The 25,054-nt window shown below is 58.1% G+C and overlaps 12 protein-coding genes and 3 pseudogenes across 15 annotated transcripts; 6 read left to right on the forward strand and 9 right to left on the reverse strand.

Moving 5' to 3' along the window:
• Nucleotides 1-237: 237 nt before the first annotated feature.
• On the forward strand, nt 238-1,177 carry MSY001_1714 (uncharacterized protein; the record flags this gene model as incomplete). The annotated part of the gene is made up of 2 exons (XM_018883528.1): nt 238-466; nt 489-1,177. 2 exons carry the CDS (start codon nt 238-240, stop codon nt 1,175-1,177), a joined length of 918 nt encoding a protein of 305 aa, XP_018740279.1.
• An 11-nt stretch (nt 1,178-1,188) lies between these two features.
• MSY001_1715 (uncharacterized protein) lies at nt 1,189-2,307 on the reverse strand (the record flags this gene model as incomplete). The annotated part of the gene is made up of 2 exons (XM_018883529.1): nt 1,189-2,155; nt 2,198-2,307. The coding sequence occupies 2 exons, from the start codon at nt 2,305-2,307 to the stop codon at nt 1,189-1,191; spliced, it is 1,077 nt and encodes a 358-aa protein (XP_018740280.1).
• Nucleotides 2,308-3,743: 1,436 nt separating this feature from the next.
• On the reverse strand, nt 3,744-4,602 carry MSY001_1716 (uncharacterized protein; the record flags this gene model as incomplete). The annotated part of the gene is made up of 3 exons (XM_018883530.1): nt 3,744-4,028; nt 4,100-4,261; nt 4,285-4,602. The coding sequence occupies 3 exons, from the start codon at nt 4,600-4,602 to the stop codon at nt 3,744-3,746; spliced, it is 765 nt and encodes a 254-aa protein (XP_018740281.1).
• A 1,449-nt stretch (nt 4,603-6,051) lies between these two features.
• MSY001_1717 lies at nt 6,052-6,776 on the forward strand (annotated as a pseudogene). The gene is made up of 2 exons: nt 6,052-6,247; nt 6,388-6,776. Coding segments are annotated over exons 1-2 (585 nt in total).
• Nucleotides 6,777-7,053: 277 nt separating this feature from the next.
• On the reverse strand, nt 7,054-7,804 carry MSY001_1718 (uncharacterized protein; the record flags this gene model as incomplete). Its single annotated transcript, XM_018883532.1, has 2 exons — nt 7,054-7,209; nt 7,526-7,804. 2 exons carry the CDS (start codon nt 7,802-7,804, stop codon nt 7,054-7,056), a joined length of 435 nt encoding a protein of 144 aa, XP_018740282.1.
• A 101-nt stretch (nt 7,805-7,905) lies between these two features.
• Nucleotides 7,906-8,103, forward strand: MSY001_1719 (uncharacterized protein; the record flags this gene model as incomplete). Its single annotated transcript, XM_018883533.1, has 2 exons — nt 7,906-7,930; nt 7,955-8,103. The coding sequence occupies 2 exons, from the start codon at nt 7,906-7,908 to the stop codon at nt 8,101-8,103; spliced, it is 174 nt and encodes a 57-aa protein (XP_018740283.1).
• Nucleotides 8,104-8,253: 150 nt separating this feature from the next.
• Nucleotides 8,254-10,698, reverse strand: MSY001_1720 (uncharacterized protein; the record flags this gene model as incomplete). Its single annotated transcript, XM_018883534.1, has 1 exon — nt 8,254-10,698. One exon carries the CDS (start codon nt 10,696-10,698, stop codon nt 8,254-8,256), a length of 2,445 nt encoding a protein of 814 aa, XP_018740284.1.
• Nucleotides 10,699-10,791: 93 nt separating this feature from the next.
• Nucleotides 10,792-11,603, forward strand: MSY001_1721 (uncharacterized protein; the record flags this gene model as incomplete). Its single annotated transcript, XM_018883535.1, has 2 exons — nt 10,792-11,159; nt 11,183-11,603. The coding sequence occupies 2 exons, from the start codon at nt 10,792-10,794 to the stop codon at nt 11,601-11,603; spliced, it is 789 nt and encodes a 262-aa protein (XP_018740285.1).
• Nucleotides 11,604-11,693: 90 nt separating this feature from the next.
• Nucleotides 11,694-13,275, forward strand: MSY001_1722 (uncharacterized protein; the record flags this gene model as incomplete). The annotated part of the gene is made up of 2 exons (XM_018883536.1): nt 11,694-12,982; nt 13,005-13,275. 2 exons carry the CDS (start codon nt 11,694-11,696, stop codon nt 13,273-13,275), a joined length of 1,560 nt encoding a protein of 519 aa, XP_018740286.1.
• An 11-nt stretch (nt 13,276-13,286) lies between these two features.
• On the reverse strand, nt 13,287-14,321 carry MSY001_1723 (uncharacterized protein; the record flags this gene model as incomplete). Its single annotated transcript, XM_018883537.1, has 1 exon — nt 13,287-14,321. The coding sequence occupies one exon, from the start codon at nt 14,319-14,321 to the stop codon at nt 13,287-13,289; it is 1,035 nt and encodes a 344-aa protein (XP_018740287.1).
• A 164-nt stretch (nt 14,322-14,485) lies between these two features.
• On the forward strand, nt 14,486-15,748 carry MSY001_1724 (uncharacterized protein; the record flags this gene model as incomplete). The annotated part of the gene is made up of 2 exons (XM_018883538.1): nt 14,486-14,490; nt 14,593-15,748. 2 exons carry the CDS (start codon nt 14,486-14,488, stop codon nt 15,746-15,748), a joined length of 1,161 nt encoding a protein of 386 aa, XP_018740288.1.
• Nucleotides 15,745-17,248, reverse strand: MSY001_1725 (uncharacterized protein; the record flags this gene model as incomplete). The annotated part of the gene is made up of 2 exons (XM_018883539.1): nt 15,745-16,961; nt 16,987-17,248. 2 exons carry the CDS (start codon nt 17,246-17,248, stop codon nt 15,745-15,747), a joined length of 1,479 nt encoding a protein of 492 aa, XP_018740289.1.
• A 1,701-nt stretch (nt 17,249-18,949) lies between these two features.
• Nucleotides 18,950-20,383, reverse strand: MSY001_1726 (uncharacterized protein; the record flags this gene model as incomplete). The annotated part of the gene is made up of 1 exon (XM_018883540.1): nt 18,950-20,383. One exon carries the CDS (start codon nt 20,381-20,383, stop codon nt 18,950-18,952), a length of 1,434 nt encoding a protein of 477 aa, XP_018740290.1.
• A 550-nt stretch (nt 20,384-20,933) lies between these two features.
• Nucleotides 20,934-21,816, reverse strand: MSY001_1727 (annotated as a pseudogene). Its single transcript has 2 exons — nt 21,544-21,816; nt 20,934-21,521 (listed from the first exon to the last, which is right to left on the reverse strand). Coding segments are annotated over exons 1-2 (861 nt in total).
• Nucleotides 21,817-22,222: 406 nt separating this feature from the next.
• Nucleotides 22,223-22,910, reverse strand: MSY001_1728 (annotated as a pseudogene). Its single transcript has 3 exons — nt 22,794-22,910; nt 22,444-22,698; nt 22,223-22,321 (listed from the first exon to the last, which is right to left on the reverse strand). Coding segments are annotated over exons 1-3 (471 nt in total).
• Between the last annotated feature and the right edge of the window lie 2,144 nt (nt 22,911-25,054).

Consider the following 25,054-nt stretch of genomic DNA (forward strand, 5'->3'; position numbering starts at 1 on the left):
CCCCGGTCAGGGATCGACGGGCCCGGCCAAGCCGCGCAACCAGGTGCCATCCTCGGCGCTGGGCCGCAGTCTCGTTGGCCAGGCACAGGTGCGTGATCGAAGCGGGCGTATATCTGAGTACTCGGTGCGTACAGCCTCGGCTTATGCCAGTCGTCCGACGACAAATGCCCGATCTGCAAGACAGACCGGTACCTCTCTCCTAGGCTACGCCTGATGGTGAGCCCGTGCTACCACAAGATGTGCGAGTCGTGTATTGACCGACTTTTCTCGCTCGGCCCAGCCGCGTGTCCGGTGTGTGGCCAAATCGTGCGCAAGCAGCAATTCAGTGCGCAGATCTTTGAAGATTTGAGCGTTGAGGAAGAGGTCAACGTGCGCAAGCGCGTAGCCAAACTCTTTACACGCAAAGCTGAGGACTTTCCGAGCCTGCGCGCGTACAATGACTACTTGGAAGAGTTCGAAGAGCTGAGTACGTTCGTCTACTCACGCAGCGTTCAACCTCGTGCACAAGATCGACATGGAGCATACGCAGGCGCGTCTCGCACAGTACGAGGCACTGCATCGCTCAGCGATTGCTCAGCAGCAGCAGCAGCATGAGCAGGACTCGCTGCGCCAGGCTCAGCTGGACGACGCGGAGCGCCAGGAGCGCATGCTTCGCGCGCAAAAGGTGCGCGAAGAGCAGGAGCGTGAGGCCGCGGAGCGTGACGCGGAGGAGCGCGAAATGGTGCGCGAGCTCGAGCAGGGCCGCAACATTGATGACGTACTGGCCGAGCGCGAGCGCAAGCGCGAGGAACGGGCCCTCGCGTCGCAGCGCCGCGAGCAAGAAGAGCAGCGGCGACAGCAGCAGTTTGAGGCGCGCCTGCGCGCGGCGCCTGCCGCACAGCGCACCAAGCTGAGCGCCGCCGAGACAGAATATATCCGTGCCGTGGCGCAATCTGACTTTTCGGGTCCGTTCGCGACGCTCCATGACGGCTCGGACCTCGCGCAGGCGCGGGCGGCGCCCGCGTCGCTGGGCGGACTCGGCACAGGTGATGGCTATGTGGATCCGTGGCTCAAGCCTGAGTGGGCCTCGCGCACCGCGGCGGCGCAGTACCGTGCGGGCGGCTATGACTGGCAGCACCAGGTGTGGCAGCGGGGGCTCAACGCCGTGTGCAATGGCCTGACACTTTCTCCCTTGTAGTATATCCTGCACTACGTAGCGGGCGGCGCCCGGAGACGATCCCACATTTCCTTTTTGCAAGCCATAGCCAGCACCATGACGGCCGGCAGATGAAACAGGCTGAGCCAGAAGCAGCGGCGCGCAGAGCCTTCACTCGGTCGGTACCAGAAGCGCCCAGCGTACAGCGCAAAGAGCACATTGGGCACGAGGCTCAGCAGCGCATACGGCCACGGCTCAACAGTGCCTGTGAGTGGCAGGGCCACCGAGCACAGCGGGATCAGGGCCAGGGCATAGCGGAACGCCACGCGGCGATTCAGCGCCGGGTTCGTCACGGCCATCATGCGGAAGCCGCCGCGCGCATATTCGTTGCCCATGGCGTGCGAGAGCGCATTGAAATGCGGAAACTGCCATGCGAAGAGAATACCTCCCAGGATCCAGCCGCACGCATCCGTGGCATGGTGCAGCGTGCCGGTACAGGTGGCCCAGCCCATGAGCGGCGGTAGCGCACCGACCACAGCGCCTATCCATGTATTGGCGATGGTGTGCCGCTTCATCGGCGTGTACATAAATGCATAGAGCGCAATATTGAGGGCGCCTAGCGCGGCGGTAAGGGGGTTCGTGAGCGCAGCGAGGAGAGTGACGCCGCTCACAGCGCTCGCTGTCGCTACGCCGAAGGCATGGGCCGGGGATAGCGCGCGCCTCGGGAGCGGCCGCGCCTTGGTGCGCGCCATCTGCGCGTCATATGGAGCCTCGACAATCTGGTTGAGGGCGTTTGCAGCGGTCGAGCACAGCGTGATGCCTCCCGCCAAGGCGAGCAGCTGGACGACAGGCGGCAAAGCCGTGGGAGCCGCGAGCGCGGCGGGGCACAGCGAGTACCCCATCATACCCGAGAGCACGACCAGGAACGTGAGCCGCGACTTGGACAGCTGCCGGTACACGCGGAGGAGGCGAGACGGCGTCATCGGCTTGACCGGCACATACCCGGGCGGCGCGCCGTGGCTGGGCGCAGGCGCAGGCTCATGCGGCAGCACTTGCACATACATCGGATCATCTGTCGCAGGGACGTACTTGCCCACGATACTCTGGGCAGTGGGCAAGAGCGCCTTGTTCGTAGGCGTGAAGAACTCGGGGCGCAGCGGCATATCGGCCATGCGCTGGGGCTGCTGTGGCACCGACTGACTCGGGCGCGCGCTATGTTGAACTGTGCGCACAAGCGCTAGCATGCTGCCGCCATGAGCACCTCGCAGCGCCGTAGCGCGCGCGGCCTCACAGCCGACTCGCACGGGCAGCCTCAGCATGGCGTCGTGCGCGAATCGAGCGCGGCGGCCGCGAGGGGCCACATATCACGTGCGAGGTACGCTATGTTGAGGCAGGAGCGGGCGGCGCAGGCGCCGCGCGAGCGACTGGCGCGCCGTGCCGCACCCACGCTACTTCCTCGGGCGTCGCGCGCGCTAGCACGCTTCTAGGCCCTTTGCCGCCGTACATGGCATGCGGTGAGAGACGTGCGCGCACCTGCTTCGGCGGGGCAGTGTCCTTTGGCAGGGGCGAGTGTAGGCCCTGCGCAACGGCCGCGAGCGCTGAGGCAGGCCGCGCGCCGATCACCGTTTGCAGGTCCGGCTCCTTGCCCTTCCACTCCAGTAGAGGCGCCTGTGCAAGGAGGCGCTGCCATTCTCGGCGCCGTGCGCGCGTACGGTGCATATAGTCGATGGGCTTTTCGCGCACACTGCGCTGGTACTGCGCGCCGCGTGTGCGGACGAGGTGGGCGACGTGGGCCTGCGCGGACGCCAGGTACGCTGGCGCTGATGCGCTAGGCGCATCTGCCTCGGCACGCCGCGATTTGCGCGCGCGCCGCGGCTTGGTCGCCCCGCGTGACTTGGCGTGCGCCTCAGCCTGGAGAAACAGGCGCGATGCGTGCTGGTTCCACTCCATGATCTGAGCGCGCAGGCCGCGCTCCACGGACGGCGAGGGCGGCACGAGCGCGACGCCTATAGGCGCATGTAGCTTGGCCCACTGCGCCTGCAGCCAGCGCCAGTGAGCATTGGCCGTGCGCCGGCGACTGACCGTGTGCCCAGGGATCTTGGCGGCCGACTCGCGCGCTATAGCCAGCTTCGGCGGGCACGCGAGTGCGCTTGGACGCGGCGCCTGCTGGCCCCGGTACGCGGCTGGGTCCAGGAGCCATGCGCGCAGCACGGGCGAAATCACAGGGAGCCGAAGCCGCTTGGGGTATCGCGCATTGTCGCCGACCGGCGGCGACGGGTGGGGCGGCGCCATGGGCTGCAGGTGCTGGTGCCACAGGGGCCCGCGGCGCGCATACGCCTGCTCGAGAGCGCGGCGCACAGCCGTGGGCCATCCCGCGTTGGCCCACGCCAGCTGATCGATGCGGCGCTCGCACTGTGCGTGCCGTCGCGCCGTGTGAGGCGAGCGAGTATCGAACCGCAACTGGTCCACGGCCCGCCGTGCCAGGTACGAATGGGCCTCGTAGAGGTACGGATCACGCCACTGGTAGGCGAGCCAGCGCGCCTGCTGCCGCCATGCGCGGTACAGCGCCGGCAGTTGGCCGTGGAGCATGAGGCAGAATGCACGTGAGCTACGGAGCCTGCAGAGTGGCAAAGGCGGCATCGTCCCACGACACAAAGGTGCCGTCAGCGCCGGGGCAGTTGCCCGTGTCTAGCTGTGGCGAGGTGCGCGAGCCCAGCACAGAGAGGGCCGCGAGCACATGCGCCGGCTTGCGGGCCGGGAGGAGCTTGCCCTCCTTGTACAGGGTCAGGAACTTGGCCTGCGCCTCGGCGGGCATCTGGTCTGAGGCGCGGATCTGGCTCTGCATGTCCGTGTCCACGACGCCGGGGCGCACTGAGAAGCACGCGATATCACGCTCCTCGTTCGCGAGCGTGCGCGCATACGCATTCATAGCAGCTTTCGATGCACTGGGTCAGCCACAATTACGTACTTGTACGAGGGCCATGCGGCGTAGTTGCCGACGGCCGCCCCGCTGCTCACAAACACGACGGTGCCGCGCTGCTTGCGCAGCTCAGGCAGGCACACGCGCACGGTTACCGCGAGCGATACCGTGTTGACATTCAGCACATGCAAGAAGCGGTCCGCCGTCTGTGTGAGTGGCGCGCACGTACCAGGTTCGCGCATGAGACGAGATCTGCGATTCCCGCATTGAGCACAAGAGCATCGAGGCGGCCCCAGCGCTCGAGAGCAGCATCGCGTGCCTTCACCGTGTCTGTCTCATCCGTCACATCGCCCTGCACGATGACGAGGTCGGACGGGTGCTCTTGTGCGAGCGCCTCCAACTCGGCGGGAATGGAGCGCGAGAGTGACACAACGCGGCTCGCTGGGATCACCTCGGTGCCCGTAAGCAGGCACCTTACGACTTCCAGGCCAATACCGCGGCTGCCGCCCGTCACAAGCACACACTTCTTTGCTACGTCGGCGTCCATGGTGGTAGTGGAGAAGCCGCGCTGGCCTACGGAGTCGGCGGGGTCGGCGCCGGCCGCCACCGGCCTGCGTCGTGCATAGGCGTCGATGGTATGCTGTCTACATTGTGGGTGGCATCCAACGCTTTGGGGGGCGCGACAGGGTGCAGCGGAAGTGGCGCCGAGATAGGGGGCTTCGACTCCCGCATCGGCGTCGAGAGCGGCGTATGTAGAAGCGCAGTCCACGCGCGTTCCAGCCACGCGGCCCGCTTAGAGGCCTTGGCCTTGTCCTGGGGCATCATCTCTGCACTCTCCGCCGTGAGGCGGCGGCGCTCGAGCCACGATGTGGCGAGGAGCAGGCATGCTGCCACACATATCGCGCTGAACACGGTGCCCGCATCCAGCTCCCACACTAGAGGCGCAGGCTGCGACCCCCGCGGCACGCGCGCAAGTAGTTGGGGCCCTAAAGTGCGATCCGCATTGGCCGCACGAAAGGCGTCGATGGTATGCGACACCTGCACGCGCATCGCGATCATAATGAGCAGTAGAGCGCCTGCCGCGCCGTCTTGTACATGCGTTGCCATGCGCACCAGTAGCAGTGTGCCTCGCTCCGTGGGCGGTGCATCGGCAGGCACCGTGCACTGTCGGAGCACGCGACGCACCTGCACGACGCTCGTGCCGAGGATTAACAGGAGGGCCACGAGCACGAGCGCCGGCTGCGACGTGAGGCCCGTGGGCAATGGTGCTGTGTCTGTGTTCATGCCGGGCTCGGCGGTGAGCCATGTCGTGTTGTAGGTGGGCCTCAGGCGCGATGGAGTGCAGTGGATTGTGTGGTGCGCATCAATGTAGCAGGAGCCAAGAAGGCCTGTAGCATAGCGCACAAATGTGGTGGAGAGAGCCTGTGCAGGGGCATAGGATGCATTCCGCCGCTGCAGTGTGGCCGGCGCACTCGCGGGGGCCACGTCGCCGTCGGTGGCCGTGTAGGCCATAGGGAGTGACGCTGGCGTGCTAGGCGCAGGTGTCGATGCAGACGACAGCGCGGGAGTCTGCGTCGTTGCAAGCGTCAGACTGAGCGGCGTGGATAGTGGCGCTGCACTCGACGAGGCGGCCGGCTCTGGCGCCGGAACGGGCATCATATACAGCAGCGAGAGACTCGACCCGTGAAACGGAACGGGGCTCACGAGCGCAAATACAATTAGGAATACAGCCAGCAGGTGCAGCAAAGGTGGAACAACGAGGCGAAAGAACATAGGGGCGCCATGGCCGCGGCGAGCGCCCTTATACGGCGCTGCGAACAAGGAACATTGTTGCGGCGACAAAGTTCGCACGGGCCAGCGCGACGCTCGTTCCCGCTCCACTCTCATCACAATGTCGTGGCTCGGCCGTCGCCCTCTCCTGTGGCGCTCTGCTCTTTCGAGTGTGTCCCCCCTGCGCACGCCTGTGCCTGCGCGTACTTTTACGTCGCGTGTAGGCACTGACAAGCCCAAGGGTGTGCGTACGCTCTCGACGACAGCGTCGCTTGGCTTTTCGTTGCTGGGCCTCTTCTCGGCCCGCAGTGTGTCGGACGTGCTCGGCACGAGCGAGAGCTCTTCGATCGTGCGCGAAGCCTCGCCGGCAGCGATGACGAAGCAGCCGTACACCCTTGTGTTTGTCAGCTCGACCGAGTGGGGTGTGCCCCGTGACAAGTGCGTGTGTCGTACTCACAGCAGGTGGCAGTCGTGGATTCTGTACTTCCGCGAGCAGGGCTACGACTGCATCGACCTGAAGGTCGAGTGCCCTAACAAGCGTCCTGAGGACAAGACACCGCAGGACCTGCTTGCTGCCCGTACGTGGCTCCCGCTGACACAGAAATTTCCGAGCAGGTGCGCCTAAGCTCGCTCCAGCGCCAGCCGGTGCTGTTCCTGCGTGGCAGCGCTGACACGGTGGTGCCGTCGTACCTCGGCCACGGCGGCCTCTTTACGAGCACGCGCGGTCCCATGTCGGGCCTCGTCCTCCTACACCCCACGTCCAAGGAGGCGCTCCAGCAGGGCGACTGGCCCTCTGGCACGCCTGTGCTTGTCGTGCCGGAAGGCTCAGACACGTCGGCCTGGGAGGGCGTTGTGCCTGCGCGCCGTACGACGGTGCTCGGCGATGCGTGGCATGAAAAAGAAGGCCTGATCAAGGAAGTCGAGAACTGGCTGCGCTACCAGGGCCTGTAGGTTTGCACTATGGGCGCACTGGATGCCGCTGCGTATTTAGACGGTACACAACGCCCTGCGGTGAGACGTGCCGTACATACATGATTCGATACACGGACCACATGATTCGCAGCCAGCAACGCAATGAGCGCCTTGTTGACCTTGCCGAGCGGCCGATCAGGTGCCTGGGCCAATTCGGCGGCTGCGTCAATAGCACACACGTACCTCGAACGCCTGCCTCGCCGGCTGCGAGGAGGGCCAGGATAATGTGCTGCACTAGGAGGCGCTGCTTCTTTGGTCAGTCAGCGCTACGCACGGGATCGCCCTGGCGGTACTCGAGGGGCATGGTATCGATAATATCGTCGGCAAAGGTCTGCGTAAGCCAACAATACATACGGTCCGGCGCTTGAGCACGGCAGGCGGTACTCGCTGCCGCACCGGTGGTGCAGTCGTACTAGATTTGTTGCGTGGCGCCTGGGTGCGGGATGAGGATAGGCTCGAGGCTGGCGGCGCCCGTGGCGCCCGCTCTGTCGCAGGGCGCGCGGCGGGCCGGCGGGGGCCGCGACTGGTACGGGCGCCTGTGTCCGGCGACACTCGTGCGCGGGGCTCATCAGCATCCATCTCCGTCACATAAGTTTCGTCCGCTGCGAGCTCGTTCGGCGCCGTCGAGGACCGCGGGGTGCGCGCGCGCTGCGCGGGGCCGGCGGGGCGCGCCGCCCACGCCTGGAGATGCGCGTCGGTCGGGGCCTGTGTCAGCGGTGTGCACGCACCTCGGGCCACTCTACACAGAATGCATTCATCTTGATGCCGTAGAGGAACGCGGCGAAGCTTTCGTTAAAGGTGCTCAGAGACTGGTGGATGTCGGCCATGTCGGCCAGGTTCGCATGGAGCGCGGCTGTCTCCTCGGCCAGGATCGGTAGTGCTTCATCCTCGAGGAACGTGAGCGGAGTTACTGTGGGTCTCTGTGAACGCCCCGCATGCGACGAAAGCGTGCTGCCTGACAGCACGCGGATCGGCGTCGACGTGCGGCGCGGCGTTGTCGTCGCCATGCCGGCGTAGGGCAGCGCGGCGCCACGCGTGTTGATCTCCGCTTAGTCAGCTACTTGCACGCGACGCGGCGGCGGCAGGCCACGGGGCTTCTTCACTGACCATGTCCAGCTATATCTACTTCCGCGGTACGTGTGTGCGACTTATGTCAGTCACTGGCTCTGTTCAGGGTGTCATGTTCCGAAAGAGCACGCTTCAGCAGGCCCATAATCTGGACCTGCGTGGCTGGGTGCGCAACGAGCCTGACGGCACGGTGTCGGGTGAGGCGGCAGGCGCGACGGAGCATGTACAGCGGCTGTAGGTGGATGCGGCTGACCGCAGACGCGACTATTTGCACATGGGTCCGCGAGATGCGCGTGTGGACAACGTGGATGTCATGTTTATCAAGCACCACGACATCTCGCAATCGACGCTCCCTTATCCATTTGAAATTCGTGCATGATGACTGTAGCTACGATGTGTTCCTATCTTGTTCGCGCGTGAGTGCTTCGAGCTCTAGAGTGCCTTTTTTGACGCGCTGGCGGTACTCATGCGAGGCGCGGCGCCGCGGGCGACGGCGCAGCGACGGCGCATTGTCGGACGATGACGCCGCGGTCTCGGCGTCCGAGGCGCGCTGGTTGTACACGCCAATGGCCTCCTCGTAGTCAGGACCTAGATCGCCGCTCACCTCATCGCGGTGTGCGCCCCACTTGTCCTTGTTGCGCGCCGTGCGCCACCCAAAGAGCCACTCGTCGACGAGGTTCATCGGGTGTGACAGCGAGTGTCCGCCTGACGAGTACATCGTGCTGCCATGCTTCATCAGCTGGTCGAGCTCCTCGGGGCGCGGGGGCGCCTGTGCTGTGTAGGAGCCACGCGCAATATCGCTGTAATTCCAGCCCTCAGGCTCCAGCTCCGCAATCGTGGAGAAGAGCTGCGAGGTCAAGTTGACGCGCTCCTGCTGAATGCGCTCAATCACGCGGCGGCGGCCTGGCAGCAGCGACGCGATGAGCGGCGGCAGCGACTTGTACACGTCCATGCCGACTTCGCTGATCTTGATCGCGCTGTAGCTGAGCATCGGCAGACCCAACATCACATACAGGGGCATCAGGCGCTTGTGCAAGAGCGGCAGGCGCGCGCGGTACGCCCAGTAGGTCGCAAGGGCTGCGTAGGTAGAGTAGAGCACGGGCGTGACGCCGAGCGACACGAGCACCTTCCATGTCGCGAGCACATCGCGGCCATACAGTTTCACCTGGGATGCCGCGAGGGCCTCCTTGGCCTTGCGGTGGCTCACCACCTTGGCCAGGATGATCACGGGCGCATTCAGCACCGTGCCCGGGAGCGCACATCCGCCCCAGAAGCACAGCAGGCCTAGGCGATAGAGCAGCAGCGCCAAGCTGCGAAGAATAGAGCGGTTCGCGCGCTCGACCTGGTGGTCGCGAATGCCCACTTGCTTGAGGTGCTTGTTGTAGGTGACAACGGCCTCGCGCAGCGCCACGACCTTGGGATGGTCCTTGAACTGCATGTAGCCCATGATCAGCTTGCGGTTCTGCTCCACCTTGTCGGCCAGGCTCAGGTGCTGGCCGGGCAGCGACATGAGGCGGCGGCTAGCCTGGATCATCATCAGGGTGTCATAGTCGGGCGCGCGCACCGTGACGCTCTTGAGTCCATCGAACACAATGTCCAGCATGCTCGCAACCGCCTCACGCTTCTCGTTACCGCCTTTCTTAAACAGGTCCACAAGGTCTGGCGGCACGTTCAGCGGCACGCCAAACTCGATCACGGCGCGTGACCGGAACTTGTGCGGATGGAAATACGACAAACCCACAGGCACAATCTGCACGTTCAGACTCGGGTCATTGGCCATCGCACCGAGCGCCATGATCACGACACCCGCCTTGAGCGGCAGCAGGTCGGTGCGGTCGTGACTGCCACCTTCGGGAAAAATACACAGGCAGCCCCCCTTCGACAGCTGCTGGTATACACTCGTGTACATCTCACTCTGGTTGACGTGGGGGAAGCACTTGTACTGCGAGCCTGTGGTACCACACGCGGGTATCTTGCCCTGCAGTGCCTCGAGCGCCGCTGCATCTGTGAATGGCTTCATGAGGCGCACCTCGGTGTCGCTCAAAACCTCGGCCACATGGACCGACGCATACTCGGTTTCTTTCGGCAGCACGATTTGGCCGTATACTTCCAGTTGCTTCGTGAAATGGGTGTCGATACCCTGCAGCATGTATGGGTCACCGGACGGATGCACAGTCACACAGCCCTCGCCCTCCTTGGCTTCGTCCGCGGCTCGATGCACCGGGATCGACTGCAGCATGCGGGAAAGACGACCAACAAACGGACGTTTCGTACTTTTATGCGCAATAAGGAACGACACGCGGCGCCCGACCTTGCGTACCTCTGAAGCCACCATCACGGGATCCAGGAACTGGTTGTGGTGCGGAGCACAGACAAAGATAAGGGGGCCCTTGGAGGGAATATGCCACGACGAGCGTGGCTGGACCTCTCGAAGAAAGATCATTAGAATTGAGCGAAGAATGGTGAGTGAGGTATCGTAGAGAATATCGGTCGCCAGGAAGCGACCGCGGTGTAAAACACGCGCCATGTACCTGACCAGCACCTTGGGCAGGACACCGTTCAGCGGGATAGGCAGCGAGGAGAGCATCTGCATCAAGTCGGCCTCGACATACTGCAAGGTCCGCTTCAACGCCGACTCCCCTCTTGGCGCCGACACCTCCGTTTCCTTGGAGGTAGCGACCGCTTCTGTCGCTGTTCCGGGCACTGGCACTGGCTGCGTGGCCTCTTGGCGTACTGTGGCCACGGGCGCACGAACTCTCGCCTCTTCAGACACAGGTGGATGCATGGGGGCCGGCTCCGATGTCGACGTGGGATCGAGACTCTCGTCCCTCATGCCGCTCGTATAGGAAGGGCCTAGTGGTCCGATCTGGTTGGGGTCGCAGGCCTGCGTGCCTTTGCCACGTGCACCCTCCACGGTGTACCCTGCATGGTACTCGCGCTTGACCGGCTGTCGGACGCGCAGCGCACGGCCGTGACGTGGGATGCGGCGGAGCCGCTACAGATCCTGGCCGGCCCAGGCTCTGGCAAGACACGTGTGCTTACGACGCGCGTCGCTTGGCTCGTACTGGGCGACGAGCACCGTGCGCCCCTCGATCCGTCGCGATGCGTCGTGGTCACATTTACGAACAAGGCAGCGAACGAGATGCGAGAGCGCCTGATTGCGCTCATTGGCGCAGAAAGGACGCAGAAACTGATTCTCGGGACGTTCCATGCGACATGTGCCCGCTTTCTGCGGCGCTGGGGCCGAAAGATTGGCGTGGATGCCAACTTTACTATCGCTGATGTGGACGACGTGTACGTGTGCGCCACTCACGCAGGAAACGCATGATCAAGGAAACGATTGAGTCACATGAAGCGGCATGGGCCGCCGAGGATATCACGCTCAAGCCTGAGCATGTCCTCTCGCAGATCTCGCATGCCAAAGCCCGCTGTCAATCGCCCGTCGAATTCCGCACGCGACACAAGTGCCCGCCCGGTTCCGCATCGGCTCACGCGCATGGCGCTGTGGCGCAGGTATACGAGGAGTACCAGCAGCAGCTGCGCGCAAGCAACGCGCTCGACTTTGATGACTTGCTCATGCTGGGCGCCCAGCTCTTCCGCGAGCACCCCGCTCTAGCAGACCACATTGATCATGGTACGTCGGTCCGCCTCACACAGTCTTGGTCGACGAGTTCCAAGACACCAATGCCGTACAGTACGAGCTTATGCGGCTCATGGCGGCCAGCTCGCGCTGCGTGAGTGTGGTGGGCGATCCGGACCAGAGCATCTACAGTACGTGGATCGTCTAACACAGGCTGGCGCAATGCGGAAGTCGGCAACCTCGACAACATGTCACGCGACTTTCCCCGCGTACATCGCGTACTCTTGGAAGAGAACTACCGGAGCACTAAGAGTATTCTGCAGGCGGCCGTGCAGGTGATGCGGCAAGATACACAGCGGATCGACAAGGATCTATTTACTGCGCATGCCCAAGGCCCCCCTGTCACGGTCCGAGCGTGTGCAGATGCGGACGAGGAGGCAGACTTTCTTGCGCATGAGATTGCGCGGCAGGTGCAGTGCGGCCAGGGGCTGCTGACTTACGCGGACGTGTGCATCCTGCTGCGTTTCAATGCGCTCAGTCGTACGATGGAAGGGGCACTGCAACGCTTGGGCATCCCCTACCGCATCATGGGCGGCATGCGCTTCTTTGACCGCGCTGAGATCAAGGATCTGCTCGCTTATCTTCTGGTCGTGGACAACCCGCAGTACTCGCCAGGAGTCGTGCGCATAATCAACGTGCCCCGCCGCGGGATCGGTGCAAAGGGGATCCAGTCACTCCTCCGCATGGCTGAAGCGGACCAGATGCCATTGCTGCCTTGGCTCGAGCGCGCCGCGCGCACGCCTCCGGCAGGTCTACGACCTGCGACACTCCAGGCTGTGCAGTCGTTTGTGCACTGTATCGAGCAGGTGCGCCATGCAGCCGAGCAGGGCATGCCTACCGCTGAGCTGCTGCAGCTGCTCCTTCGCGAGGTCCAGTACGAGGAGCACCTGCGTCGTGACGATGACTTTGAGTCGCGCTGGGAGAACGTGCAGGAACTCATTAACTTTGCCTCGAGTGCCGAAGCTACGGCACAAGGTGCCGCCGCAGACACGTCTCCGCTCCGTGCATTCCTCGAGTCCAGCTCGTTGGCCAGCGAGGCGACGGGCGCCGAGACTGCTGCCCACAAGGTGACTATCAGCACGTGCCATGCCGCCAAAGGCCTCGAGTGGCCCATTGTGTTTCTGCCAGCGAGTGAAGATGGTACCTATCCGTTCTACCGATGCACTACACCCGAGCAAATCCGCGAGGAACGCCGCCTGTATTATGTGGCCATGACGCGCGCTCAGACGCAGCTGTACCTGACGTACGCTGACCGTCGGCGCGTGGCTGGGGAGTGGGGCTCGCGGACCCTGTCGCCGTTCCTAGCACCGCTGCTGCCCAAGGAGCGGGGCGGCACGCTGCCGCGGGGGGCACCGCCCAAGGTGCCGTGGAGCTTTGACGTACCGGTACTACACCACGAGGGCCTAGCGTCCGTTGCGGCGGTGCTGGGCCGCCCTCCGCTCACAGAGGCCGCTGTAGCTGTACAGTGCCATGCCTTGTACGTCCACATACTAACCCAGCGCTCAATCGCCACTTGCTCGGCGCTTCCATGCACCGACGAAAAAACGCACCGCGCCCAGCGAGACCACCGAGGTGCCTCGACCCAACAGCGGCTTTGTCTCGGCACTCAACTCGCTGGGGGCATCGTCACTGGGGTCCTCGGTTCGCACTGACGGCACTGTGCGTGCTGCCGCCGTGCGTCCTGGCATGCTGGGTACCCGGCCTCGCACGCTGGGTCTGGCCCGACCGCGGCTGGGTGCGCTCCCTCGAGCGCCGCGAAAAGGCCCATAACATATAGTACATTAGACGCCCAAATAGCGCTTCATGCCCGACCACACCGCAAAGCTGATCGCGGTCATGGGAACGACTTTCAAGTACCCGATACCCAAGCCAATGTAGAAGCCGGAAAGGCCGTTGGTTTTGTAGATCCATGCGGCTGTCTCGCTGAAGCGCATCAGGCGCTCAGGATGCAGGATGCCGCCGACCTGCAATCGGCGGCGAACGACCTCAAAGGGATATGATGCGGTCTGCGAAATGGCACCAGCCAGTGCGCCGGATGCCAGGTCCACCGTCGTTCGGCTAACAGGCACAGGCGGTGGCTCCGACGATAGCGGGTGTCCGTGCGCATCCTGGTTAAGCAGAAGTCGGTACATGAACGATTTGGTGCGCCCAAACACGAGGAAGGACGTGCCTGCATACGGAACCATGCCCATCAGAGTAGCGACAAAGCCTCGGTAAAATTTGAGCAGAGGGAAGCGGTTGAGCAAGAGGTCTCGAGGCGGCGTACCGTCGGTCGATACCTTGATACCCTCGTGGTATATTTTGCGCACAATGTGGTACAAGCTGCCTGGCTGGGGCTTGCTCTTGGTATCAAAGGCCAAGCGGACTCGCACAAGATCCAATGGGTACGTGAGAAAGACACTCAGGACGCCAGACATGGAGCCCGCAAGGAAAAGCCGCACGCTCGTCTCGTCTTTGGGCGTCGGCATCAAAGTCATGTGCAAAAAGTCGTATGCCATGTACTTGGCCGTCGCATAGGGAAAGATACGAAGGAGCGTTGCGCTGTGCCCCTGAAAGAGGCCCATAATCCCCTGCTGCTGCACAATATGGCGGCCAGCCTGCAGAAAGCCAAGCCACCGACCGCTATACTTTTGGTATTCAGGGTTGCTGGCTTGGAACAGGATCTTGACGCGATCCAGTGGCGCGATCGCTGTTTTGGCCTGCTTGTCAGTACTCATCCCACGTACAGCGCATCCAGCAATGCCACCTGCCAATCCACTGCGGATAACATAGTCCCAATTCTTTTTCTGCGGCGCACTTGTTTTGTCCCTTTTCATCAGCACAATAGAGCCTCAGCCTTGCGCCTGCAGCCAAGGGTCCAGTGCGGGGTGAAATAACCGGGCAGCCTTGCACCGGCAGCCTTGTCAGCAGGACTCCGGCTCGACCACGTGGCCAGTTCTCTCGACGCGCGAAACTCCACCCCTACGCGTCGCGGTCGGGCATGGGGTGTGGCATATGCCTAGAGGCGTACACCGCCGATGAGCGTCCCGCCGCCCTGCCTTGTGGGCACATATTTCATGCAAATTGTGTGCATGACTGGCTTAACAGCCGCAGTCATGGTGCGCTTCCTGCAGGGTGCCCTCTCTGCAAAGCTACGGCGTCGCCCTCGTCGATCTTGCCCTTGTGGCCTGGCGATGCAGACGACTTTCACCAGTATGTCGCCGTGCATAGCCAGTCCAACGACGAAAGCCATCAGCTACTCATGTCTGTGCGCGATCTCGTTTTTGCTATTCAGTCGTATGCGATGGCCGCACACGGCTTGCGCAGCGCCGCCATGGCACGCGCAGCGAGCACTGTGCAGGTCGCTCTGCAACGAGGCGCCATCCGGGATGCGCATGCCGCTTCCAGTCTTCAGGATGCACTGGCAGCGCTCCATCGTGCTGTTGCCCAGGCGGAGCACCTGTCCCGCCATCTCTCCACTGCGCACACGTCGCTGGCGGAGCGCGCACGACGCTTGCATGCACAGGAAGTTCGCGGCAGGGAGGATCGCATTGCTTTGGACGCAGCAAAGCGGAAGTTTCACAAAGAGCGCATTCTCTGGAAGCAGAAACAGAAGCAGGTCCTCGCTGCGCAGGCGGAGGTCGAGGCTCATGCGACCTCGATGCGCGAGCGCGAAAATGCGCTGCAAACAGAGAAAAGTACCTACATGGCGCGTGCGCAAGAAAGCATTGCACAGGCAAAAAGCGCCAGTGCAGAAGCTATCCGACGGGCAGCACTGGCTGAGCAAGCAGCACAGCAGCAAGTAGCCCAGGCCGAGGAGCAAATGCACCGCGCTGAAGAGCGTGCCGCTGATGTCGCAGAAGCCCTGGAGGAAACTCGCGCTCGGAATCAGCGCCTTGCGGACCAGATGCGTGATATGCAGCGCGCGCATGCTGAGAGTCGCGCCAAGCGCAAGGCCGACAAGGCGCGTCTGGAAGAATTACACGACCAGCTTCGTGCGATGGAGCGCGCTGCTCCTGATACCCACCGAGCGCCCCTTGCCGAGTGCCCACAGCCCAGCGACCTGTCTAGCAGTCCGGTTCGGGAGACGCCTAGCACAAAGTGCGCTGCGCAGCTACTAGACGATTTGGACGATGCACAGTATCCGATGCCGGGCGCTCATCTAGCCCTTTCTACCAAACCCAAGGCGCCCATCCAGCGCACGTTGGATGTATGGAATCCAGGAAAGACCGTCGCACTAGGGCCGCGCAGGCGCGTGCGCTAATGTGTGTGCCCTTTGCGCGCCATGCGAAGACATGCATTCTCGAGCCAGGTCTGCGGAGATTCGCGCGACACCTGTAGAGCCATCGACGTGAGATTCGGGCATGCCATGCCCATGACAGCCGGCGAGCCCGTGGGCATCGCTTGCGTGACATGCACATCGGCCGCACGAAGCCATCGGGTCCCTTTACATTGCACGAAGTCTTCTGGCTCTCTTACACCCTGTACGACTAAGACGATTTTGAGGGGCCGGAGTGTGTCATCCAGCGAGGATCGTGGGGGCGTTGCTTGCTTATCCAAGATACGTCTCGAGAGCCAAGCGGCCGTAGAAACAGGTGGGTGCTGGTTGAACGCGAGGATGCGCTGCGTACATGGCACATTTCCGCTAAGCCTCTCGGAGCATGGCTCCATGGTGGTGTATAGAGCCAAGTAGAGCGGCGATCGTTTCCGTGCCTCCGAAAGCTTCTGTGCCGAGATAGCTTCCGGCCTCTTGGCACAATACCTCAAGAGCTTTTCCATCGCACACTCCTCGGCATGGGTGTTCCCAGGAAGCTCGCGCGAAAATCCTGTGGTCAAGGCTAGCGGTTCCATCTCGCCTGTCCAATCGGCATTCACATTCTCCAGCTGCATACCGTTGATGGCCAGAACGGATCCCACAGAGAAGGCAGTGCCTACTGCATCGCAATGATCTGCCTCATGCAGCGCGCGAAGCATCATGGCAATGTGCGCTGGATGCGTCCCGTCGAGACCAGAGGGACCCATATTTGTGGGGCACAAGTCCCCGTACCAGGTTGAATAGGTAGCCTCGACTAGGCCCTCTGGGCATCCCAAGGACGAGTCGCATACACGGAGAATGCGGCATACATTGGATCGCAGGAGCGCTATCCAGCGGCTCCGCATCCACGGATCCTGCTTGAAAAAGTGCTCCGTGATACCATAGTACAGCACTCCAAACAAAAAACCCAGAAAGGCACCCACAAAAATTTGCTCTGGTGTATGGTACAAAAGATAATGGCGCGAATAACATGTCATACCAGAGAACAAAATCGTGAGGAACAGCAAGTACGTCTGGTTCACACGCGCCCACCAGAGGCTCCGAGCGAGTCTTGGTGTAGATTTAGGCCAATGTAACAGGATATGCAGTGACCAAAACGCACAAAAGAATCCACAAAATTGGGAGTGAGAGGAGGGCATGCCATAGCCCATACCCAATATATCTGGATAAGCATAGGCTCTACGTACTCGTAGGTCTGGGTTGCTGAATGTGCCTCTTAAGCTTTCCGTTCATGTATTCACAAATAATTTGACCAACGAGCGCATTTAAGTATACAGTGTCGCGACGCTGTACAATTACGGTTAGGTATACAGCAAGTGTAAGGACAGGAAATAAAGTAATTAAAGCCCAAAAACTACCAAAAGGATCACTTCGCCCATCTAGTGTCAGCTCGTAGGCATACATTGCACATGTGTGAGATCTAGGGTCACCAAGTTGGCCAAATCCCATTCTTTCGTCATCGTGGATGCCAACCGTGATTAGATCTTTACTACCTCCACATGTCTAAGATGCCCGTGCGCGCTATGGTTGGTTCCGCAGTGCCGAAGCCATAAGTTGACTTGAGTGCTATGACTCTTTCTAATGACGCCTGAATTTTGGAAGGTGTCGTACAGAGCCATCCGCGAAATCATTCCAAGCTTGCCTGAGAGCCATTGACGGCATTTTGCGACCGACAAAAATGCGTGGCCTTGCGGGCTTTGGGGAGAGGCCAGGTGAAGTAGCGTCGATGTCGCCCCATGGCGCTGCAAATGACGGCGAAGAGCTAATGAATTGGTTTAAATTAACATGAGACAGTTCATCCCCCGACTTTGTGTCAGTTGTCTCTTTTTTGGAAGCAATTGTGGGCCTTGGTGAGGATGTGTCCTCATCACTGTTCATCACGAGACTTGCATCCAGATACCCTTGTAAATTGGCATGTCGCGGCTGATTCCATGTGCGGCGTGTATATCTGAAATACGGCAGGGTATACTTACCCTGGTTCGTTTCCTTTTCGTTCGACGAGCTCTGTCTCATCGAGTAAGACTCGACGAGCTCGCTTGTTGAGAAAGTGTCTCTGCTCGAATTCTGATCAATACATGCTGATTCCTCTTTCAATTCAAATGGAGAGGAAAGCCGCGGCAACTCCTCTCTTGAAGCATCTTTCTGGGTTGTTTCGCGAGAGGTCTCGATAGGAGCCCGTCGGAATACAGTGAATGCTTCTCGCCATTCCGATATCTGGATTTCTCCTTGCAGAACTTTGTACGTCTCCAGGCTATCACATAAGTTAGGCTCTTCCGAAGCTGTCGCAAAATTGTGCCGTAAATGACAGCTGCGACCGACCTTGGTGCCAGAGCGCATTGATGGCGATCTAAAGTCCTTTACCCCGCCTGCTGATCTTATGCTGCGGTTTGTATATTGATTCGATTCAAAATCTGAAATGCTTTTTGAAATGATGGAATAAGATTTTTGTTCTTCTAAGGAATCTGCCTCGGCCTTAATCGAAATAGGCTGGTGCCCTTCGCATGCTGGAGGAAAGATGACGCCTGGCGGTAATCGGGGAGATGGAATTTCGGGCAAAGGGATTGCGTTGGGTATAGGAAGTGCGTATGAACGCACTACTCGCCGACCAGTATCAGCGTGAATGCCGCACTGAAACAGTCGATTTTCAGGACTACCACTTCTTGGAATAGTGAAATGTCCTTGAATCTTGCCGTTATCCCCTAATAGAATTGCTGGGATAAATTCTCCGGACTTGTAGCAGGACGCAGAATCCTTGGGAGGTAGGTAATCAGTGAATCTTGCTGTCCGAGAAGTGCGAAAAACGAGATATGGTTGGGTGCTAGGAGACACACAATCTTCGAGTTGAACTCCGCTAAAATTCAATTCTTGCACATTTTTTGGTGCTCCATGACACCTTGACTTGTAGGACCTGCCCTTCTCTGAATGACGTGTTGGAGGAGAGTTAGAGGACGTGCGCGGAACACCGTACTTCCGCATGCTAGGGCTCGAATGTACTCTACGAATGGTTGACATTAAGATACGATGATAAAAGTGCACAGATTAGTTTCCTAAATAGTGATGCTGTTGGATGTGTGCCATTTCCTACTCTGCTCAGCCTGACTGACACACGACATACTCATCGTGGTCCGTGCGAAAGTGGAGTTGCTACGCTTACTGCGAGGCCTTCGCAATTTCATACAGGTAGGTACCGAGCAACTGCGTGCCTTTCACGTAGTTCGACAAATCAAGTTTCTCGTTGGTCGAGTGCGCACCATCGTCCGAGCGGCCCATAGGTAGCAGAAGGACGTTCTTCTGAAGAGCATCAGCGAACGTAAGAGTAATAGGGATGGAGCCACCCTCGCGAGTAAGATCTGGGCGAACACCGTAGATCTTCTCCGTCGCCTTGAACGCTGCCTCATAGTTCCAGTGCTTGGGATCAGCAACCCAGGGCTTGCCGGGGTGGTCAGGTGAGAGCTTCATTGTGTTCTTCGACTTAAGCTTGGCGAATTCACTTTCCACGTGCTTCTCCACGCACTCAATCACCTTGCCTGGGTCCATGTCAGGAACGAGGCGGATCGAGAACTTGCCAACAACACGCCGAGGAATGACAGTCTTAGAGCCAGCCTCGGCAAAAGCACCCTCAATACCATGCAGACTCAAGCTGGGGTAGCGCATACGGGCCATGAGGACATCAGGCTTATTGTCACTCACCGTAGTCTTGCTGCCAGTTGCCTCATCCACAAAGGCAATGTCAAAGTCCATCACGTCATAAACCTTGCGCTCCTCATCTGTGAGAGGCGCCACTTGCTCGTTGATACCGGGAATGGTTATCTCACCCTGGGGCGTCACCAACGACGACATGATTTTAATAAGATCAGTCATCGGCTCATGAACCATACCACCAAATACACCACTGTGAAGGTCACGAGCAGGTCCGGAGATGGCCAGCTTGAAGTACGCAATGCCACGGAGGCCATTGGTCACACAAGGCTTTTTCGTGCCGAGCCAGTAGTTGTCCGAAATACAGACAGCATCCACACCTGCGAAAAGTGAATCCTTGTTCTTCACAACAAACTCATCAAGACCCTCGGAGCCACTCTCCTCCATTCCCTCAAAGCAGAACTTCAAGTTCACAGGAAGGTCCAGACCGAGCTCTTTGTGAGCTTCAATCGCGTGCAGCCATCCAAGAATGGGGCCCTTATCATCGGTTGAGCCGCGACCAAATAGACACCCAGTCTTTTCATCGTGCACGAGCTCAAATGGCTCTGTGTTCCAGCCGTCAGACTTGAGAGCAGGCTGGACATCATAGTGGCCATACACCAAGACCGTCTTCTTCGATGAGTCCGAGCCAATGGATCCTACAATAACAGGAGGAAGGGGTACTTCTTTACCATCCAGGACCTGCATACCCAAGTCGTGCGCCGAAACATCAGCGCCGAGAGTCGAAAGCTTGTTCTTGAGCCACTCGCCCATCTTGAATACATCCTGGCGATATGAAGCATCGCCCGAAACACTGGGGATAGCAACCACTTCAGCTAGGCTATCAATCAGCTTTTTCTGGTTCTCCTCGATATAAGAAACAAATTTGGCCTGGTTATCACTCATGGTGGCGGGTAGAAAACTTAAAACGCACGTTGTAGCATCCAAGACGTTCCCGCCTCCACATGGACCAACGGCATGAGTCGGAGTCTGCGCGCGTGGCTCCAATGTCGCGTGGCTGATCAGTCGAGCCATGCCTATGCCTGTGAAGGAAGCCGGATTCAGATCGCGCGTGTTTGTATTGACGTAGTCTTACTCAGTTCTTGACGTTTCGCCCAGAAGAGAATCCATTTGCAGATATGGACGTATGGGTGCAGGTGTGCGACAAGGCGCACTATATGCCAGCTCGTTTCACACGACAGAGCATAGCTAAGTTTCACTCAGTGACTCCCCATCTCAGATTTACTCAACTTCGTGGCGCATATGTCTCTATCGATTTGTGCTCGATTGAGTTGGATACTGTCGAAACACAAGTAGCTGGAAGTCCATGGACACCCGAGTCACCAAAGACGTATATCCTGGTAGTTCATGCATTTCGTGTTCTGGGCGGCATTGCGGAGCCACTCCATTCAGGAATGATACAAGATGTCATGACAGGGATCTATGGAAGAAAAAGCTAGAGCAATTCCGTGTCTACTTGTAGTTCCACGGTCCAATAAACAGGTGAGTCAGTTTCAATCAAAACCGTCCCTGAGAGGTTGTCGGGTGCCAAGTGGTTAGATGTGGACAAAAATCCTCCCAAAGATGACTTCTGTGATTCTGGTGTTAGTGATTTGTACATGCCCAAGTTCCATTCCAGCCCTTCCGATTGAATACACGCTGACGAAACGCCTAAAGGCAGGATTCCACAGGACTTGCCCACAATTGACCGGTTGTGTTGAAGTACATGTTTCCCAGGACCAAGCAAGCACGTAGCACACGTATCAGAAAGGACCACTGTATGAGGTCTCTTTCGTAGGCGGCCATCTTTGTTCTCGTCTGTCGAAGTATCGTGCGAGGTAATAATGTCGTCCACAGGAACACCAGGCGCTAGTTGCCAAAGTACATGCAATGTGTGCATGGTCTGATCCAATCGTCCAGTAAGCCCACCAAATATTACAAGATCATATTGCAACGATGAAGTGTCTTCTTCCAGCTCCAAATGTTGTATAGATTTTTGAAGGTCGGTCGAATATTGGGACGCTAGTCGTTGTATGTGTACATGCTGTGTAAGCAGCCGGACATACTCGCTCCTCGAAGTAAGAACGTGCATGATCAGATATAGAATCCAAATCACCACAAATAAGGTCAGGCATCTTGAACAATTTATCTTTGTGCGCATCCATAAATTCAAGAAGCATATTGGCTGCCCCATCAGCAACGATGCGAATTGCCGCTTGCTGCCAAACGCGATAGAAAACAATAGCATGTTTTTCTGATATAGGTGTATTCAGTAAAATCAGGGCATAGGGAGTGTTTCTAGGAGCCTTTGGATCAAGAACAGAGGAGATATTCCATTGTCTCACAATAAGCTATCACGGGTACAAACCTAATTTCGCTCATGGTCGATGATCGTTGTGGAGCAGGGATACTTTCGATGACTAACCATCTATCAGGGTTGCCGCCCGCCCATTTTCTATGAGAGCATATGCAGGGACATTAATAACTTGGTACGCTTGTGGCGCTGCTTATGTAGCGATGTGGCTGTCAAACAAATGATTCTGTCTATTGATGAGCACATGCCATGTATTGTTATGGATCTCGACGAGACGCATGTACTCGTGAATACCACCCTGGTCGATCAACTTCGTATTATGTTGGACGCTGAGGTACGTGAAAAATCGACGACTCACGCCTATCAGTTCGAAAAGAACACATATACCCTAGATATATAGGTGCAAAAGGCTATATATGGATAGTGTTATCTTATTTCTGCTTTTCTTGAAGCTCACGTTCTTGACGCTCGATATCAACACGCGCGGCCATTAGCTTGGCCATGCAATTGCGAACATTTTGGTCGGCACGCTAGAATAAGTAAACTTTCACGTACATCAATACCATTTTCCTTGGCCTTTTTGTATGCATGGATAGCCTCTTCGAGTTGTTCGCCTGAGTTAGAAAGATGTATACGTACAGGCTTCCAGCACGGTCGCCAAGTTGAACTGAATCTCGCCGTCGTCAGGACTTAGTTCGGCAGCCGTTCTGCTATAAGTTCCGGTGACGTACTTGAGATGGCTCAAAGCCAGTTCACCTTGAGGAGGCTTTGACATGATGTAGGCAGAGGCCAAGTTCGTATGCGCATCGGGGCTGTCGGGTGCGATGGCAAGAGCTGCTTTCCATGATTCAATAGCGCCGACCAAATCGCCTGTATGTAAATAAAAGAAAGACATACGTTCTTGGTACTGGCAAATACCGAGATTGTAGTAGGCGGAGGCATTTTTATGTACCTCAATGCTTTGACGGTAGTCGGCCTGGAATTAAATACTTAAAGACATACCATAGCCCCTTCCGTGTCGCCTACTTCCAGCTTTAGCGTTCCACTCTCCAGTAGTTTTTGCGCTTCTTGCTCCGTAGGATCATTCAGGGATACTTCTGGGCTCTTCTCGGTAGCATAGCCTAGCTCATCAGAAAATGAGTACGTACAGCGGATGATACCATGTCTACACCTGGTGGGCCGTGCAAAAATCCTCTGTGTTTGAGGAACACGAATGCGTGCAGCGCCAAAACGCACAGAACGTGCCGTTGCGCGTCCCAAGAACGACATAATTATGCAAGAGACCAAGGCACAGCAACACTTTCTGCTACCGCCTCTGTGGTGGCGTGCTATGTGGAGGTAGCAGCCCCTTGCGTGCATTGCGCGCAGCTTGCATGCTAATGTTGATGTTAATCTATTTTTGACTCGCTCGTTGCCAACATCTTACTTTATACACTAATCCCCACTCCCTTTCCCACCCCATGCGCATTTACCAATTGTGCGCCCTAAGCGCCGCTTTGGTCGTTTTCTTGTGGGCTGGAGATGCCTCAGCCACGCCAGGGCGTTTTGCTAGCGATGTGGGGTCTGCACAGAAGGGGGGTCTTCAGAATGTGTTTCAGCTTAGCGCACCGGTGATAGAGCCTCTTGAGGCCGAATGTAATCGACGTGTGACACTCATGGAACATACTTTTGGAAATACGAACGAGCCATTCAAGACCCAGTTCACACCCCCAGATTGCCACTTTAATCGCGTAGTCATCCATTTCAATGGTACAAGCAAGGGTAAACAATTCGATCGTTTGGGTATCATGTATTTGGGCAGCACAGAGGTGTGGCGTACGAGCACGGCTGAGCCGACCTCTGATGGTATCAAATTCTCGTACGACAAGGATTTGACAGCTTACCTCTCCCTGTGGAAAGAAACCCAGACATTCATCTTTGATTTACCAAATGTTGTGGATAAGACATACACCGGTGAATACCACACCAGTTTGACGGCACATTTCTGGTACGATAGTCATCCGCCAGAGGTGGCAGACAAGATTCTCCCTATTAGTCGGGAACTTGGCCAGCAAGGTAATCCAAGTGTGTTTCACCTTCCATACCAACGAGGAATGGTGTATCATCATATTTCGAAAAAGGCTGTCCATGCCCATGTTTCTATTGCAGCGACTGGACAGCAGGATGAAGAATTCTGGTACACGAATGTGTTTAATCAGTTCAAGGACGACTTTGGCTCCAATGGGCGCTCGCTTCCTGCTGGTGGTCCCTTTCGAGAAGTGCAGCTTCTTATTGATGGTTATCTTGCAGGTGTTGTATGGCCGATGCCTGTCATTTTTACTGGTGGAATTGCTCCGAATCTTTGGCGCCCGACTGTTGGCATTGATGCATTTGATATGCGTGAGCAAGAGATTGACATTACGCCTTGGTTGCCGTATCTAACGGACGGAAAGAGCCATACCTTTGAAATGCGTGTAGTGGGTATTACACAAGATATGGAGACCAACTCAACGTATCTTGGGACAGACGATATTGCCCACTACTGGCTAGGATCGGCAAAAATCTTTGTATTCTACGGCAAGACTAAGAAAGGGAAGAGTCACTATGAGCGACCTAAAATGTTAACGAATGAACCAAAGATTCACGTACAAGTTTCGCATTCAAAGAATAGCTCCATGCATGCCAAGGTGCAGGTCACCCGCTCTATGAATATTTCCTCCGCTGCAGGAACTTGGCATCAAACTCTCGTGTATTCTAACGAAAATGAGCTTTCCAGTGATGGTGCCGTCCAAACAACTAACCAAAATTTCCACACGACGACCACGGCCAAGAATATGTATGCACCGAAATTTAACGAGCAAAAGGAGTATGGCATGCCTCTGTCGCTAAAGACGACTACGAAAAAATTGGGCCGTGGGTCAGATCATATTAATGTACATGCGGATGTTGACTACACTTTGAGTGTTGACGCATCTGGTCGCCCCGATGTGTCTGCCTTCTCGCTGGCGAGCGGTGCCGTGAGTCTTACTCAACGAGTGACCGGAACGTCCAAATTTTCGAACGATATGGAAAATAATTCTGATGTATCTGACACGCACCAATTCCTCCATCACTCTTGGAATGGAAGGATTTATAAACGCGACACTTCGACAAAGAACTCGCAGCTGGTATCTAGTACGTAGGCTTATGGATGTAGATGAGTTAGGACCACGTTTTAAAAGAGGTTGGTGTGTCCAGGTGGAGGTGATGAGGTGCGACAGCTAGCTGCCCGACTACATGCAATG

The sequence above is a fragment of the Malassezia sympodialis genome, genomic scaffold (assembly GCF_000349305.1).
Source record: "Malassezia sympodialis ATCC 42132 genomic scaffold, msy_sf_8, whole genome shotgun sequence".
In the NCBI taxonomy this organism is placed as follows: Eukaryota; Fungi; Basidiomycota; class Malasseziomycetes; order Malasseziales; family Malasseziaceae; genus Malassezia; species Malassezia sympodialis.